This window comes from Mesoplodon bidens, assembly GCF_964165515.1.
Source record: "Mesoplodon bidens genome assembly, chromosome: 1".
Lineage (NCBI taxonomy): Eukaryota > Metazoa > Chordata > Mammalia > Artiodactyla > Ziphiidae > Mesoplodon > Mesoplodon bidens.
The window spans coordinates 165,681,968-165,696,295 of NC_138176.1; the positions used below are offsets into that span (position 1 = coordinate 165,681,968).

At 43.6% G+C, this 14,328-nt stretch overlaps 1 protein-coding gene across 6 annotated transcripts in view; it reads left to right on the top strand.

Annotated features, from left to right (window-relative positions):
- KCNMA1 (potassium calcium-activated channel subfamily M alpha 1) overlaps positions 1-14,328 on the top strand; it is a 757,357-nt gene that overhangs the window by 715,522 nt on the left and 27,507 nt on the right. For all 6 annotated transcript variants that reach the window (XM_081250585.1, XM_081250584.1, XM_081250583.1 and 3 more), the window contains 2 exons: positions 5,282-5,395; positions 10,591-10,721. In XM_081250585.1, the coding sequence (XP_081106711.1) occupies positions 5,282-5,395; positions 10,591-10,721 (245 nt within the window). The remainder of the gene's footprint in view (positions 1-5,281; positions 5,396-10,590; positions 10,722-14,328) is intronic.

The window sequence follows — 14,328 nt, forward strand, 5'->3', positions numbered from 1 at the left end:
AAGACCATGACATTGAGTCTTTCTCATCTTCAAATGCACTCACAACTACATTACCCTGGACCCCTTTTCTAACCATGCCCTCTGGTAGATCTTATCTGAGTCACAGCCTCTCTTTGCCTGTAACCACAGGTGCTCCTTGGATGCTACGTCTGTATGCATGCATGCAGCAGGTACCCAAAACAATTACTTTAAAAAATGAAACCTTAGTGATCTTGTTATTCCCAAGCCTCTTCTCCTTGAACTTCTTAGGAATAGGTCAAGTGCTTTTGTTAAATTCTTTCATGTGAAGCCATCCAAACTGAAATGCCCTTGTCAAATTTAACTATAGGTCACTTAACCTTCCAATAACTTCCCTGACACAGGCCAAGTGCTGCCTGGCATTGAATAACCAATCATAAAAGAGAAAATCAGATGCTACAGCTTTTGTTCAGCTGAACCCAACAGTGGTGATGGTTGAGAACGCACATTCTGGGAAAGAATATAGAGAGCAGTGAAAACCGTTTCAAAAGCCCAAGAAACAAAAGAAGAAAGATTATGTCCTTAAATAATTAAAGGAAGTGGGAAATTAGGTCTAGAAAACAGAAGACTCCAGAGAGTCTGCAGTTGCTATAAGGCATTAAGAACCTTTCTTTCATGAAGACTGGACACCAGCTTTTCAACATACCTAAAGAAAATCCTAGCCATCCAATATCCAAAACACTCCATCCTTAAATATTTTAGGCTGTATTTTTATCACTGGATTGACCTGATTATTTCTACCAAAATATATCCACACTGCTATTGCCTTCCCATTAACTTTCCAGGATTTTTCTCTATGTGAAAGTTCTTTTAAAAAACTCTACCAAAAGCTACCTCAGGTCTTTATCCATAGGGAAGGGGGAGGCAGTGGATGCTGTTCCTAGCCAGAATATTTATTGTGTACTGAGTAAAATATTAACGTTGGTAGTCAACATTTTCAAGTATTTTTCTTCATACCACACATTGTACTAAATGCTTTAAATATACTATTTCATTTTATTCTCACAACTGCCCTGTATAGTGGGTAATTCTAGCTTACAGACAAAGAAACAGAGGTTTGGAGAGTCTGTGCCATGCTCATGGTTATGTGGTTTATAAATAGATGAGCCAGAATTTAAACCTAAGACATCTGACTCCAAAGCACATGCTCTTTGCTCTTCCGCTCCATTTCTTCTCTGTGGTCCAGGCATTTTGTAGACAACCTGGGATGTTTAAAGAAATAGAAAACCCAGTCTTTGACCTAAAGTTCTCCTTCAGCATACAGAGTGAGCATGCTTGGCAGGGGGCAATGTTGGGCCCATTTCTGCCTGATGCCAAAGGAATAGAACAAATAAAGTAAGCCCATCCTATCTGCCCCTGAAGATTGAAATGGGGAGGAGTTTTCAGTGTAAGGGGTTCAGGTAGTCTTTAAAGTTATCTTTAGCCCAAAACTTGCCTCCCATGTCCATGCCCAACAGAGAGGAAAGAGAATCCATCTAAAGAAACAGGAGGCCATCTTGGTAAGAGCTTGGGTTGTAGTTAATTAAACTTGAATCTTTTCCTGATTGAGAACTTCTGATTCCATCTCTCCAATGCCAACATTCTTCATCATCTCTTCTGGCAAAATAAGTGGTTGTTTCTAAAATTAACTTCCCGAGTGTTAGTTCAACTAACAGGAGGAGCGTTTCCCAGTTGCACTATCCTCTAGCTGTAGATCAGGGTCCCTGGAGGATATTCCATGTGCCAGCACTTTCACATGCAGAACTGAAGCACTGCTTTATGTAGAGGGACTTAAAATTCAACCAAAGATGTACCCACAGCAGCTAACAAAGGGATGGGGAGCAAGACCATCAGGGACCTGGATACCATTTAGACCTGCCCCTTTATTAACAGCTGCTATGGTGAATGGGGTAGATACCATCAAATGGCACCAAAGGCCAGACTGCCTCTTCTCTTTGGAAGGAAGGTGCCTGATTTTCTGTTCTTTCCAAGGCCACTTCGGGAATCTGGGTCTGCTCTGCCGTTTCAAGCCACAAGTTTCCCATTATAGGATCTCTAAAAATGAAACAATGCTAATAAATTCTGTTCCTCTTTAACACAACTCTTCAGGAAGGGCCAAAAAAAGATAAAATCTATTTCTGTTATCTTTGCCTTTGCTTATAAAAATGTGTGGCTATAAAAGTAGCAAAATAAAAAGTGACATTATCATTGCTGAAGTTTTCTTTCCAACAAAATCACCCCATTCTTGGGATCCTGTGTAGGAGAGAGAAAGACATTTAATGGAGAGATGTCTTTGGACATCCACCATAGTTTGTCAGTTGCAGATGCTAATGGAACCAGGCTTGGCGACTGAAGGGGAAAACGGAATTTGAAAGCAAAATGAAAGAGGCCTATGAGGCAAGCATGTCATTTCTAAATGAAGGTTTCATGCAAAGGAATTGAGTCTTTTCACAGCTGAAAACGGAATCTTTAAATAAGATAAAATAAAAGGATGCTTTGGTTTGTTGCCGGTTCTATAATGAAATACAGTTTTCCTAATACCGTGTGACCTGCATTTTTACCTGTTTTATGGGTGCTAGTCCTTGACATACAAACCCATATTTTCTCAAGTCAGCATTTGATGATGGATGTCAAAATACAGGTCATGTATTATGCATATAGCATTACCGATTTAAGGTGTTTACTTGTCAAGTTGAAGAAATTCAAAAACGTCACATCCACTGAATCTGCACAGCTGTCACTTGCAGTTTTTCATGATTTTGAATGAAACTTCTGATGAAAACAGTTTAGTTTTCCCCCTTCACTATTCTAGGGGAAGAAAACAGCAAGCATTTCAATTGCGTGTTCTTGGTTACATGGTTGGCTGAAAAACACACATTCCAAAGTTTAGAAAGATGGACACTATACTGTCATTCAAAGTTACTTACCCTGTGCACAGGGTATCAGTATAAAGAATAAAATTAAGTGCAATCAGGGAGTGAATGGTAAATAAAACTTTTTTTTTCTTTCTGAAAATATGACACTCTGATGAAATTTATACACAGGAGAGCAGAAAACAGGAAAACTCGTTTATATTTTTCTGGCATTTCATGCATGATGTACTTCCAAAGCAACAGGCAATTATGAACACCTGTCATTTCATTCCTGGTAGATAAAGATTCACACATACCTTCATGCCAGAAACAACCCAGTCTTGTCGCATTACCAGAGAGAGTCACTAATCTATCTGGTCACACAATCTTTGGAAATCTGTTCTTGGAAACTTGGCAAGTGACTGTATCTGTAATTCCCTAATCCATTGATAAGCCCAGGTAGCCATCCACTACGGGCAAAGAAGAGAAAACAAAGAGAACGTGAACTTCTGTCTGCCTCTTCTATAAGGTGGGGAAGGCAATTGGGCATGGCGGCCAGTGTGGAGCTGGCGGTGCCACTTGCCAAGTGGCAAAATTTAATTTTCACCAAAAGAATGTATGAAGAAAATAAATGTATTGTGTTTATACAGCTATGTACCTCCTTAAAGAGGCAGCCATTTGGCCTAGCTGGGATGCTTTCTCACCCTCCCTAAACTTGAAAATATGGTTGGGCCAAGCTCATTCTAATATGTATTGAGATTTGGGTCTGAGACCCAAAGAAGCCCAAACTGCAAAAGTCAGAACAAGTAGGCTACTCTCCAGTTTACTGTGCCCACATCTACCTTACGGAGTCTGTGTCAAGCACACTGGGAAGTTCAAGGGTCCACTGTAAGCAGGTGGCATATGCAGCAGCCAGGATGATTTCAGCTGCAAGTAAAAAAAACTCCCCAGTTTGGCTTAAGCAAAAGGGAGGAAAATAAATACACACACACACACACACACACACACACACACATATATAAAAATATATAGTTGGGGCTTCCCTGGTGGCGCAGTGGTTGAGAGTCCGCCTGCCGATGCAGGGGACACGGGTTCGTGCCCCGGTCCGGGAGGGTCCCACATGCCGCGGAGTGGCTGGGCCCGTGAGCCATGGCCACTGAGCCTGCGCATCTGGAGCCTGTGCTCCGCAACGGGAGAGGCCACAGCAGTGAGAGGCCTGCGTACCGCAAAAAAAAAAAAAAAAAAAAAAAAAATATATATATATATATATATAGTTGTACATATATTGTGTGTATATACATAAATATTTAATACATAATACAAAATACATAAATATATATAAACAGACATTATATATAATCTAATTATTATGTGTATAATATATATAAAAGCTCATTACTACATTTTATATTATAATCTCACTTATAAATGTATAAAATCTCATGTAGTAAGAAACCCTGAGATCAATTGGTTTTGATTCTAGGGCTGGTTAATTCAGGAGCTAAGGACAGTTCTTCCTATCATTCAGTCTTTTTATCATTCACTTCAGCCAATTCATTAAGTTGGCTTTGTCCTCAGCGGGCGCCCATCCTAGTTACAAGATGGCTGCTACAGTTCCAGGTACTACAGACACAAAAGCAATGTCCAGTGGATCAAAAGAGAATCTCTTCCCATGTGATATTTTTTAAGAACAAGGAAACATCTCCTCAAGCGCCCAGGCCAATTTCCTCCCACTTCCCCTTGGCCAGAACCCTGTCAAAGGCCCAGGTTTAAGTCCCTCACTGGCAAGAGAATAAGTAATCAATTGGTTTAAGATAACAGTCAGGATAGGTTAGGTTATGCTGTGGTAACAACAACAACACAAACAACAATAAAACAAGTCTCAGTGGCTTAAAGCAACAGAGATTGATTTTTCACTCAGAATGCTTTGTGTGTCTGGGCTACTGTCCAGGGCTGCTGCCCAGCCTTCATCTCCATAGTAACCTGTGTTCCCACTGTTGCCACAGCCTGGGAAGAGAGATGGCAAGTCAAATACTTGTACCAGAAGTGATGATATGCGTTGTTCTGTTTGCTTTTCATGGGCCAGGGCATTTCCTATGTCACGTGGTCATATCTAACTTCAAGGAGGCACAGAGGTACAATCCTCATGTGTACCTGAAGGAAGAAGGGAACAAAAATCTGTGAGCAAGATCAATAATTGGTGTAAAGGCTGGTTTTTAGGGAACTGTCAAAGTGGGTTAGAATTTTTTATAATGGTCTCCTACTTCGTTCTTCTGAAAACAGCTCATCAGAGTTTATCCTGGGAGTGCTAATCTTTGACTTGTAAATAATGCATATGTTACTTTTTTATGGTGTATATACACTATACTTTCATCATTTCCAAAGTTTCCACATTTCTGATTTTTCTTCTTCCTCTCTTTCCTTCCCACTAGGGTTCACACCTCCAGGAATGGACAGATCCTCTCCGGATAACAGCCCGGTACATGGGATGTTACGCCAGCCCTCCATCACAACTGGGGTCAACATCCCCATCATCACTGAACTAGGTAGGAGTGAATGTCAGCTTTGGGTGGATGTTTTTGGTCCTCTTTTCCGACCATGCAGGATATAAGGAGGTTGGCCTGAGTCTTAGCTCTTTCAGTGTGGTAGGCTCTAATGGGGTTTGTCTGGGGGGAGATTGGAGAAGGGTATGGGTATATGACAGATGACCCAAGGGAAAACTGATCTATCTTTCCTCTGAGGTGAATAGATAGTTTCCTTCCGCTGGTCACTGTTTTCAAAGGAGCATGAGATGAAGGGTTTGAGATTGGGGCATACATTAGGGAAGCGGGAGGAAGGGAGGAAAGGTATGGTCCAAGGATTTTTTCCAGTGATTCTCATTGGAGGCATCTGTGGAAGGTCCCTCCCTGGAGGTACAAAGCCTCAGGTCTAAGCCAACCCCATTTTGAGAACTGCGTAGAAACATTGGGCTAATATGTGATAATTTTACATTTCATCTATTCTAGTTGAGCTTTTCAGCTAAAGGCCATTTTCAGTGACTGCCACTCTGGTCCAAAAAATGATGGGGTTTTGAGGGCCATGATCATTGGCCAGTGGGATCCAGCTTTTAACCTGGCCATGGCACTCCCTGCTACTATTTGTGAATTTGCAAAACTGCTATGTGGTCTCTTCCCCCGAAGATAAACACTAACTACCTGTGGTCCTGGGTCCCTTTACTTTAGAATGTCTCCTCTGTTATTCCCTCACTCTTTTCTTTTTCTGTACTTTCCTCCACTCCCTTTCCCCAACCCTTAACTGCTGTATCCCATTAGCTAAACCTGGCAAGTTGCCTTTGGTATCAGTCAATCAGGAAAAAAACAGTGGGACGCACATTCTAATGATAACTGAACTGGGTAAGAAGCACTGTTTTCTTTCACATCAGTATCTCCTTTTGTTTTGTGGTTCGTGTTTCCAACCATCATCAGCTTGTTTTTTATTTCACCGGCTGTAACGGAAAGGCTACCCCATGGCACTGCTTTGAATGTGTTTTATTTGTGGCTCTGGTTGGAATCGACTGTCTTGTTCTAGCCTTCCTTAATGATTTTTTCCCCACACAGCATCAGTAAACCTTTGATCACACCCATCTGACCTGGCAGTTGTTTCCAAAGCATCTTTGCTCTAGTTCATTTTCTTTGGCTTGGGCCTTTTTTTTTTTTTTTTTTTTTTCTTCCGTGTGTCCCCCTGCTCCCCTCCCACCTCCTTCCTCTATTCCTCTTTCCAGCACACTGTCAGTTTGACTGACATGTCTTCACAGCTCTCAGAGGAAGTCAAGGGAGAAATATAAAAATTTTAAGATAAGAAACCTAAGACGGTGCCTTCCCTCCAGCTGTTTATTTTCCTTTATTCTGACTTTATTTGCCTTTTTTTTCCTACTCAGCCCTTTCTCAGAAGCTCTGGTTCTGAAGCCATAAAAGCAGCCAGCTCGTAGGGGACCCTTTCTTACTAAAGCCAGGTCTTAAGAAAGGATGCAGAGGATGAGCTTAGCAGCCACCAAGGCCCAGCCCTGCACTCTGACCCCCACTCCGCTGGCCCAGAGCCCTCTCTGGGAGATTCGGAGCAGACTTATCTAGAAGATGAAGGCCTGTGGTCGTGACGGCATTTGTCAGGCTCTTCCACAATTCCCCATGACTTGGTTAATAGCTTTATGAAAAGCACCCATCAGCAGCAGGTCTCAGAACTGGGGACTGATCTTCTAAATAGAGAAAGCAAGTGCTGCTCGATGGAGGGTAGATCGAGAGGTAGGGATCATCTGCCTTCAAATAGCTCACAAATGAAACTAACATGCCATTTTCTTGGCCCCAAAATATATTTCAAAATAATAGAGCAGGCTTTTAACACAGTAATCTTGCTTGCCAGGTGTCTGGAAACAAAGGAATACATCGTCCACCATTCAGCACAGCATTATTGTCGATGTAGCTATCTATCAGGACAAATTCACTCAGGTCAAGGAGTGCCACACGATTGTCTGTTTCCAACAGTAGGACAGGTGTCTTTTTCATGTTTAGAGAAGTTGGCTAAAAGCGTAGGCTTCTGGATTGCTCTTCTCAGAACCTTAGGGTGGTAAGGGACCCAGGGAGCTTGTGTGGCCCAGACTTCTGGTGGGAAAATTCATCCAAACGTCTCTGTCCCAGAAAACTTCAGCAGCATTTCAGTATCACCACTGCCAGGAATTTCTTTGTCTATTTGGAATTCATGCGCTGCCAGCTAACTGGGATATCTTTATTTGTGACTAGTAGAAGAGAAAAAGCGTGGTGCCCCCAATCTGAGGCAACAATTCAAGTGTTCAGTTAGCATAACTGAGTCTCCTGAAGCCTCTGTCCCCCACCAGATTTCTTTCATGAGCTCAGGGAACCTTCCGTGTGTTCACATCACCCTCACCTTCTGCCTGAAGCCCAATTTTCCTACTCGTCATACTGTCTTTAGCACTCAGACCATCATCCTCTGACCACCTCACCTCCCCCATCCCCACAAATATTTACTGTTTACCTACCTGTTCTGAGATGTCTTCTGCATTACACTAGGCCAGTAAAATGCCTTTTAAAAAACACAGGTGGCTCAAGGTCAAACAAGTTTTTTAAACTGTATAGTATATTCCAGTCTTCACGCACTTGGGGAGTCCCAGTTGATATTAGTGGGTCCAGGCTTCCTAGAAGTTCCACAAGAAGGAAATCTGTTTGAAGCTATTTAACCTGTTTCCCAGTTGTATTTGATCACAAACATTTTGGGGTGACTGTTTTCATCACCTCTTAGCAACCACATAATTACTGTCCCGTGAAATAGGTTTCGGGTAACACCGGCTGCTCTCCCTTTGAGACTAGGTAACCCAGAACTCTGGCTCCTGCCTTGGAGTTCTTTCCCAAAGACTCGAATCCCTAGCTGGCTGACATTCTCCAGTCATCTGTCAAGTCTACCAAACCCTCCCCGTCGTCATGAGAAGGGATAACCGACACTTGCTTTAGGCAGTATGCCCTCCTCAGCTCTTACAGGTAGTTAAAACCAGGTGCCTCTGCATCTTGTCCCAGGTTCACATTTTCCCATTCACAAAGCAGGAAGACTAAACTGTGGCCCACAGCATGCTTCTGGGTAAATGAAGGGAGGAGAGGAAAAGCTACCGTCTGACCCTGGCAGGATCCCTGAGCAAGGCCTTATTTACATGCTTCTGAGAGGGGCAGAGGGAAGCTGGGAATTTTCATAGTGTAAACAGAACATGGACAGAACGTGAAATCATGAGAGCAGCTACCGTTTATCAAGGTGCCGGGCCAGGTTCACTGAGCAGAATCTCATAGGAGCCTCCTGACAGCCTCAGGAGAGCCAGTAATGTTTCCCCCATTTTACAGAGAGAAACTAAGGTGTAGAATGATAAAATGCTTTGCTCAGGGGAGTTAGTGACAGGGCCTGGATTCAAAGCCCAGTTGTCACATCCTGGGTTTTGCATTTTTACTAGCCTGTAGCTCAAGCACTGCGAGGACAGTGGGGACCCAAACATGATAAACGTTGGAAGAACAGAGAGCAAAGATTTTCCCCCATTAGGATATTTCTCTAGGGAAACAAGATGGTGTCATTTAAAAATAATTCCATGGGCTTCCCTGGTGGCGCAGTGGTTGAGAGTCCGCCTGCCAATGCAGGGGACAAGTGTTCGTGCCCCGGTCCGGGAAGATCCCACATGCCGTGGAGCGGCTGGGCCCATGAGCCATGGCCGCTGAGCCTGCACGTCTGGAGCCTGTGCTCCGCAACGGGAGAGGCCACAACAGTGAGAGGCCCGCGTACCGCAAAAAACAAAACAAAACAAAACAAAAAAACAAAATAATTCCATACCCAGCCTTTTGTCCTATTATTTATTCTGCCTCATACAATAAACAAACAAAAGTTAAAAACAATAACAGGGCTTCCCTGGTGGCGCAGTGGTTGAGAGTCCACCTGCCGATGCAGGGGACACGGGTTTGTGCCCCGGTCCGGGAAGATCCCACATGCCGCGGAGCGGCTGGGCCCGTGAGCCATGGCCGCTGAGCCTGCGCGTCCGGAGCCTGTGCTCCGCGGCGGGAGAGGCCACAACAGTGAGAGGCCTGCGTACCGCAAAACAAAAACAAAAACAACAAAAACAACAAAAGAAGTTATCCCAAAAGTTCCTTACGGAAAAAAAAATTAATAACTAGGAAAGAGAATTAGCTGCTGATACCTTTAGAAAGGAATCAGAAAAAGGACACCTCACCTATTCTTTTCCTAAAAGCACCATAATTATTCCAGAAATCACAAGCGCTCATCTCCTCCCCCACCACACACTTTCCCCGCCATTACTTGCTCTGCAAAACTGATCATTTCTGATGCCAAGATGGGAACGGAAATTAATTTGTCATTTAATTTTTAATAAGTTAAAGACATCTCGGTGACACAACCAATCAGGCTGCACGTGCGTGCCAGAGGAGTCCTTGAGGAATCCTCAGATGGAAATGAAATACAACATCAAATGCTGCGTCTGCTTGAGCTGAAGCACATAAAAGATTGAGCTGTTTAGGAGGGGAAAGGGAGAACGTGGGCATCCCCAAGCACCTCGGAATGCAGAGCAAATCTTTGTCAGCAAGCAGCTGGAGACAGCCAGGGGTTCCTCCTTTGTATTGAGCAGGACTTGTTGGGTTTGGGCCTGGATTAAGGGCCAGACACCAGGCACACCCAGACCCATCCCCCCACCCCGGGCAGGCTGTGGATGGTGCCGGAGGGTGGATTCCTTGCTATTTGCCTTTGCTATGCTCCCAGTCTGTTGCTCTTCACTCTCAATAAATTGCTTTCTTTCCCTTGTGGCTAAACTTCCCATCTCAGCATGGCTACTCATGGCTCCTCATCCTTAAAATATGTCCATCTCTCAAAGGACTTAGCTACCAAAAAAATGCTTCAGAGTGTTTTTCGTCACGATCTAAAACTATACCAAAGAATTGACCAGCACTGTCCACCAGCTCCACCAGCCTGCCGTGGAGCACGTCTGCTTGACGTCACTGCTCTCCAGGCCTGGGAACCTTGAACAAGCACCTCGGAGCAGTCCGTTGAGTCCCACCGACCCCCCCACCCTGAGCTCCATCAACAGCTTCTCCCATGCTTTTCTTTCCTTTCCAGTGACTTCAGTGTTTCTAAACCAGTAGCCTGCTCTTTCTCTGACTCTGCTGCCCGCATGTGGCCTTTTGATCTAATTCTTACTTTACGCTTTTCCTAGTGAACGATACAAATGTTCAGTTTTTGGACCAAGACGATGACGATGACCCCGACACAGAGCTGTACCTCACGCAGCCGTTTGCATGCGGGACAGCGTTTGCCGTCAGCGTCCTGGATTCACTCATGAGCGCGGTGAGTAGGTGGGGGACATGGGGACCCAGGGACAGAGCGCCTCCAGCCTCCAGTGCATGAGGGGCATGGGCTGGAGCTTGAACTACCCTGGAGAGCCGAACCACACCAAGCTCGCCGTCTGGAAGGGGATACTGAGGTTATTTAAATTAGCACACAGATAACCGTCTGATTATAAATTCTTGAAAGTGCAAGGAAGGCTATGAGTAAATAGAGGGAAGCACTTGATGTGGTCTCGGGATCAGAGAAAGATTTCTCCAAAGAAAGAATATATATTTTATATTGCTCAAGATCTGAGCAATAAAGATGGGAGATTTTATGGGGAAGAGAATCCCCCAAAGAAGGACAGCAAAGGTAAAGACCTGGTGGGGAGAAGGGTACCTGACAGGCTCAAAGAAGGCAAAGAAAGCCTGGGTTGCTGGACCTCAGTGAGAGAGGGGAAGGGGAGGACAAGGCAGAGTTGGACCCACAGGACCTCGAAACCCATTTTCATGTTTTTGGTCTTTCTCTTAAGAGCAGTGAGGAGGCGTTGAAGGGTTTTAAGTTGGCAAGTGATGTGATCAGGTTTACGTTTTGAGGGGATTGCCTGCGCAGCTTTGTGGAGGATGGCTCAGGAGGCAAGAAGGCAGCGGGAAGTCTGAGTAAGGGGCTCTCGTAGCGTGGAGTAGGGTAGAGCCCTCGGGGCTGGAGGAAGGTGGATGGGTTTGAGTGGTGTTTGTCAGTAAAATCGAGAGGACTTGGGAATAGATTGCATATGAGCAAAGGCAGAAGAGGACAGAGTGTCAAAGGTGTCTCCTAGGTCACTGCCAGTCACTGAGATTCAGTCCTGGGAGAGGCGTGGGTGTGAGGCAAGGCCTGGCCTGTTCTCTGCCCCAGTGAAGGCGCAGAATGGTGGCAGAGAGAGGAGGGTGGGCTGGCCCAGGGATCCAAAGCATCTTCAGTTTCTTTTATAACTTGATATGCATCAAACAATCAAGGCATTTGTGTTTTCACTTGTGAGACCAAAATCAAATGACAATTAAAAAGTAGGTCCCGTCTTAAAGAAGCCATCGTGAGCTACAAAAGGCAAAGCAGACTAGAATGGAGATTATGAAGTGTTCCCACTGAGTGGCTTTATTTATTGTATTAGAAAAGTCTTTTTATTTGGGAATTCTCAACTTCGCTCTTTTTATAAATACAGACATAGGCTGGATAAAAACTGACCTTTGAAGAAACCACAAAAAAAGAGTTTTACTGAATCCATTAAAACCATAAATGTAGCCCAGAGAGTTTGTATACACGTATATTTCTTCAAATGCTTAAGAAGGCTATTCTCAAAAAAAAAAAAAAAAAAAGAAAAAGCAGGCTATTCTCCTGCATGTGTTAAACAACTGATATGCTAATTATGCATTATTCTCATCTGTTCATTAAAGCTAATCCCAGAAGGACCTCTATTTGAGGAAAGAAAAAGCATAAAGCTTTTTAAGACTAATTTAGGTTATTCTATATTCCTGAATGTGTTCCAACTACAAGCATATCTTAGTGAAAAATCAGAATTATAGATTTAAAAATAAATATGAAACAACATTCATCTGAATTAAGGTTGACTGGGCTTCATGCCATCCCACTGCTTGCCAAGCCAAGAAGGAGAGAAAGCAGTCCTTACTGAAGGCCGTCTTGCTTTGCCAGGGCTCATGACCTTTCTGATGGTCTGAGGATACTGAGCCTCACCTTTCTACCTGCCAGTGATGTTGGGCTTAGTTTGGGCAAACTCCCTAAGCAGGCCAGAGGGCATGATGGAAGCAACAGGATGTGCTTATTACAGTGCTGTATTCTCTGTAATAGTCCTCGCAGTCTCCAAGTCCCCTTTCACACAGATTTCTGTAATTCATCTCCTCAGAAGTTTCATTTTATTTCTGATCCTAATCAGACAGATTTCAGAAGACTGTTCTCACTAAAGGACGATGAAACAGTTTATAGTCGATTTTGTTTTCAGCACTGTAAAATACTCGATCCAAATTTTTAAAAATCCAAACTTACAAACTTGTTTCCACAGATCAGACCTGCCGTATATTCCAGGTGGGACCAGCTACATAATTTGAAAGCCTACTTTTTCATAAGTTACTAAGAATTTCAAAAGGGTGACAGCAGGGCATTGACCCAAATGAGGGCCTCTTCTGAGCATGGGCCCTGGGTGACAACACAGGCCACACACCCATGAAGCCAGCCCTGGTTCCAAGGAATAAAACTGTTTTTAAGCACCAAAGCACTTCACCTCTACACAGTCAAGGGGGCACACTGTGGCCATAGGGTGGGAGTGAGTGACACATCGAGATCTGAGTTGCACCATTCTCTCTACAGCATCACTGTAGAGAGAAACTCAGCTGAGAAATCAAAGTAGATTGGTTTGACATTTAAAAAAAAATCTGTCTCTAATCTCCTTTGAAATGCAAACGAAAATGTTTGGGAGAAGGTGGCTAAGGCGTGTATGAATACAGTAGTCTGCTAGCAAAGCAGCACTTCTCAATTCCAGCCTGGGAAAAAGCGGTATCAGGAATCTAGTAACCGTCATTGTCATGATCATCAGCAGCATAATTTATTGAGGGTCCAGAACTGTACAAAGTGCTTCATTATTATTGCAGACAGTATTATTTTGGACAATAATGTGAATAAACCTGCTTCAAGTGTTGAAGCAAGACCTATTTAACTGATCCACTGTTGTGACTTCTCAAATCATTACTCAAAATGCCTATCCACTTATTCCAGGCCTTGTCTTCATTGTCTAGGATAAGCAAGTCCCACAGTGAGGTCTCAAATTGGATCTGGTTCAACAGAACCAATTGGATCTAGACCTTCTGATTACTTGTGATTTCTTGGCATTCCACCCCAACCCTAATTTATGAAAAAAATAGGAGATTATCTCGTACCAAGGCAGTAAGTAGAAGGAACTAAAAGGGTTGGCAGGAATATAAATTGAGAAAGTGAGACTCCAAACAGCGGGAGCTGGAGGTAAGCTTCCATCTCAGGCATTCGCTTACAAGCAGTATGACTACATCCACACGCACATCTCTTTAGATGTCTGTGGTCTCCTTTTTCTAGCGCTCCTTCCCAAATTGCCATTTAATCATGTGTCTAAACACTCTCTGAATATTGTCCTTCATAATTCAACTCCTGCTGCTCACTGCTTCATTTGTGAAGAAGAATAATGTTTTGATTCATCACATGCATTCCTAGAACAGCTAGGGATGTTACAGACATGGCCTCCTGGCTTTTTCCTTCAAATCAACAGCAGAAACACATGATGAGAGGGAATAATTATGCTTATGGGTATATGCCTCTAAAAAGAAGAACAGAAGAAATGTATTGTTCAGAATGATCCAGCTTGATGCTCATACACACATGAAAAAGATGAAAGGGAGCCTCTTGGTAAAACTGGCTCATGAGTATTTAGATTTCTTTCCCACACAGCACCCACTTTCCCCTACCCTCACCCCAGTTTGAGTTCTCCCTGGACCCTCCCTAGAAAGAAAGAATTATTAGTCAGGGACTCAAGAGCCAGACTGCTTGCATGTGGATCCCAGCACTGCCACTTACTGGTTGTATAACCTTAACCTCTTTGTGCCTTAGTTTT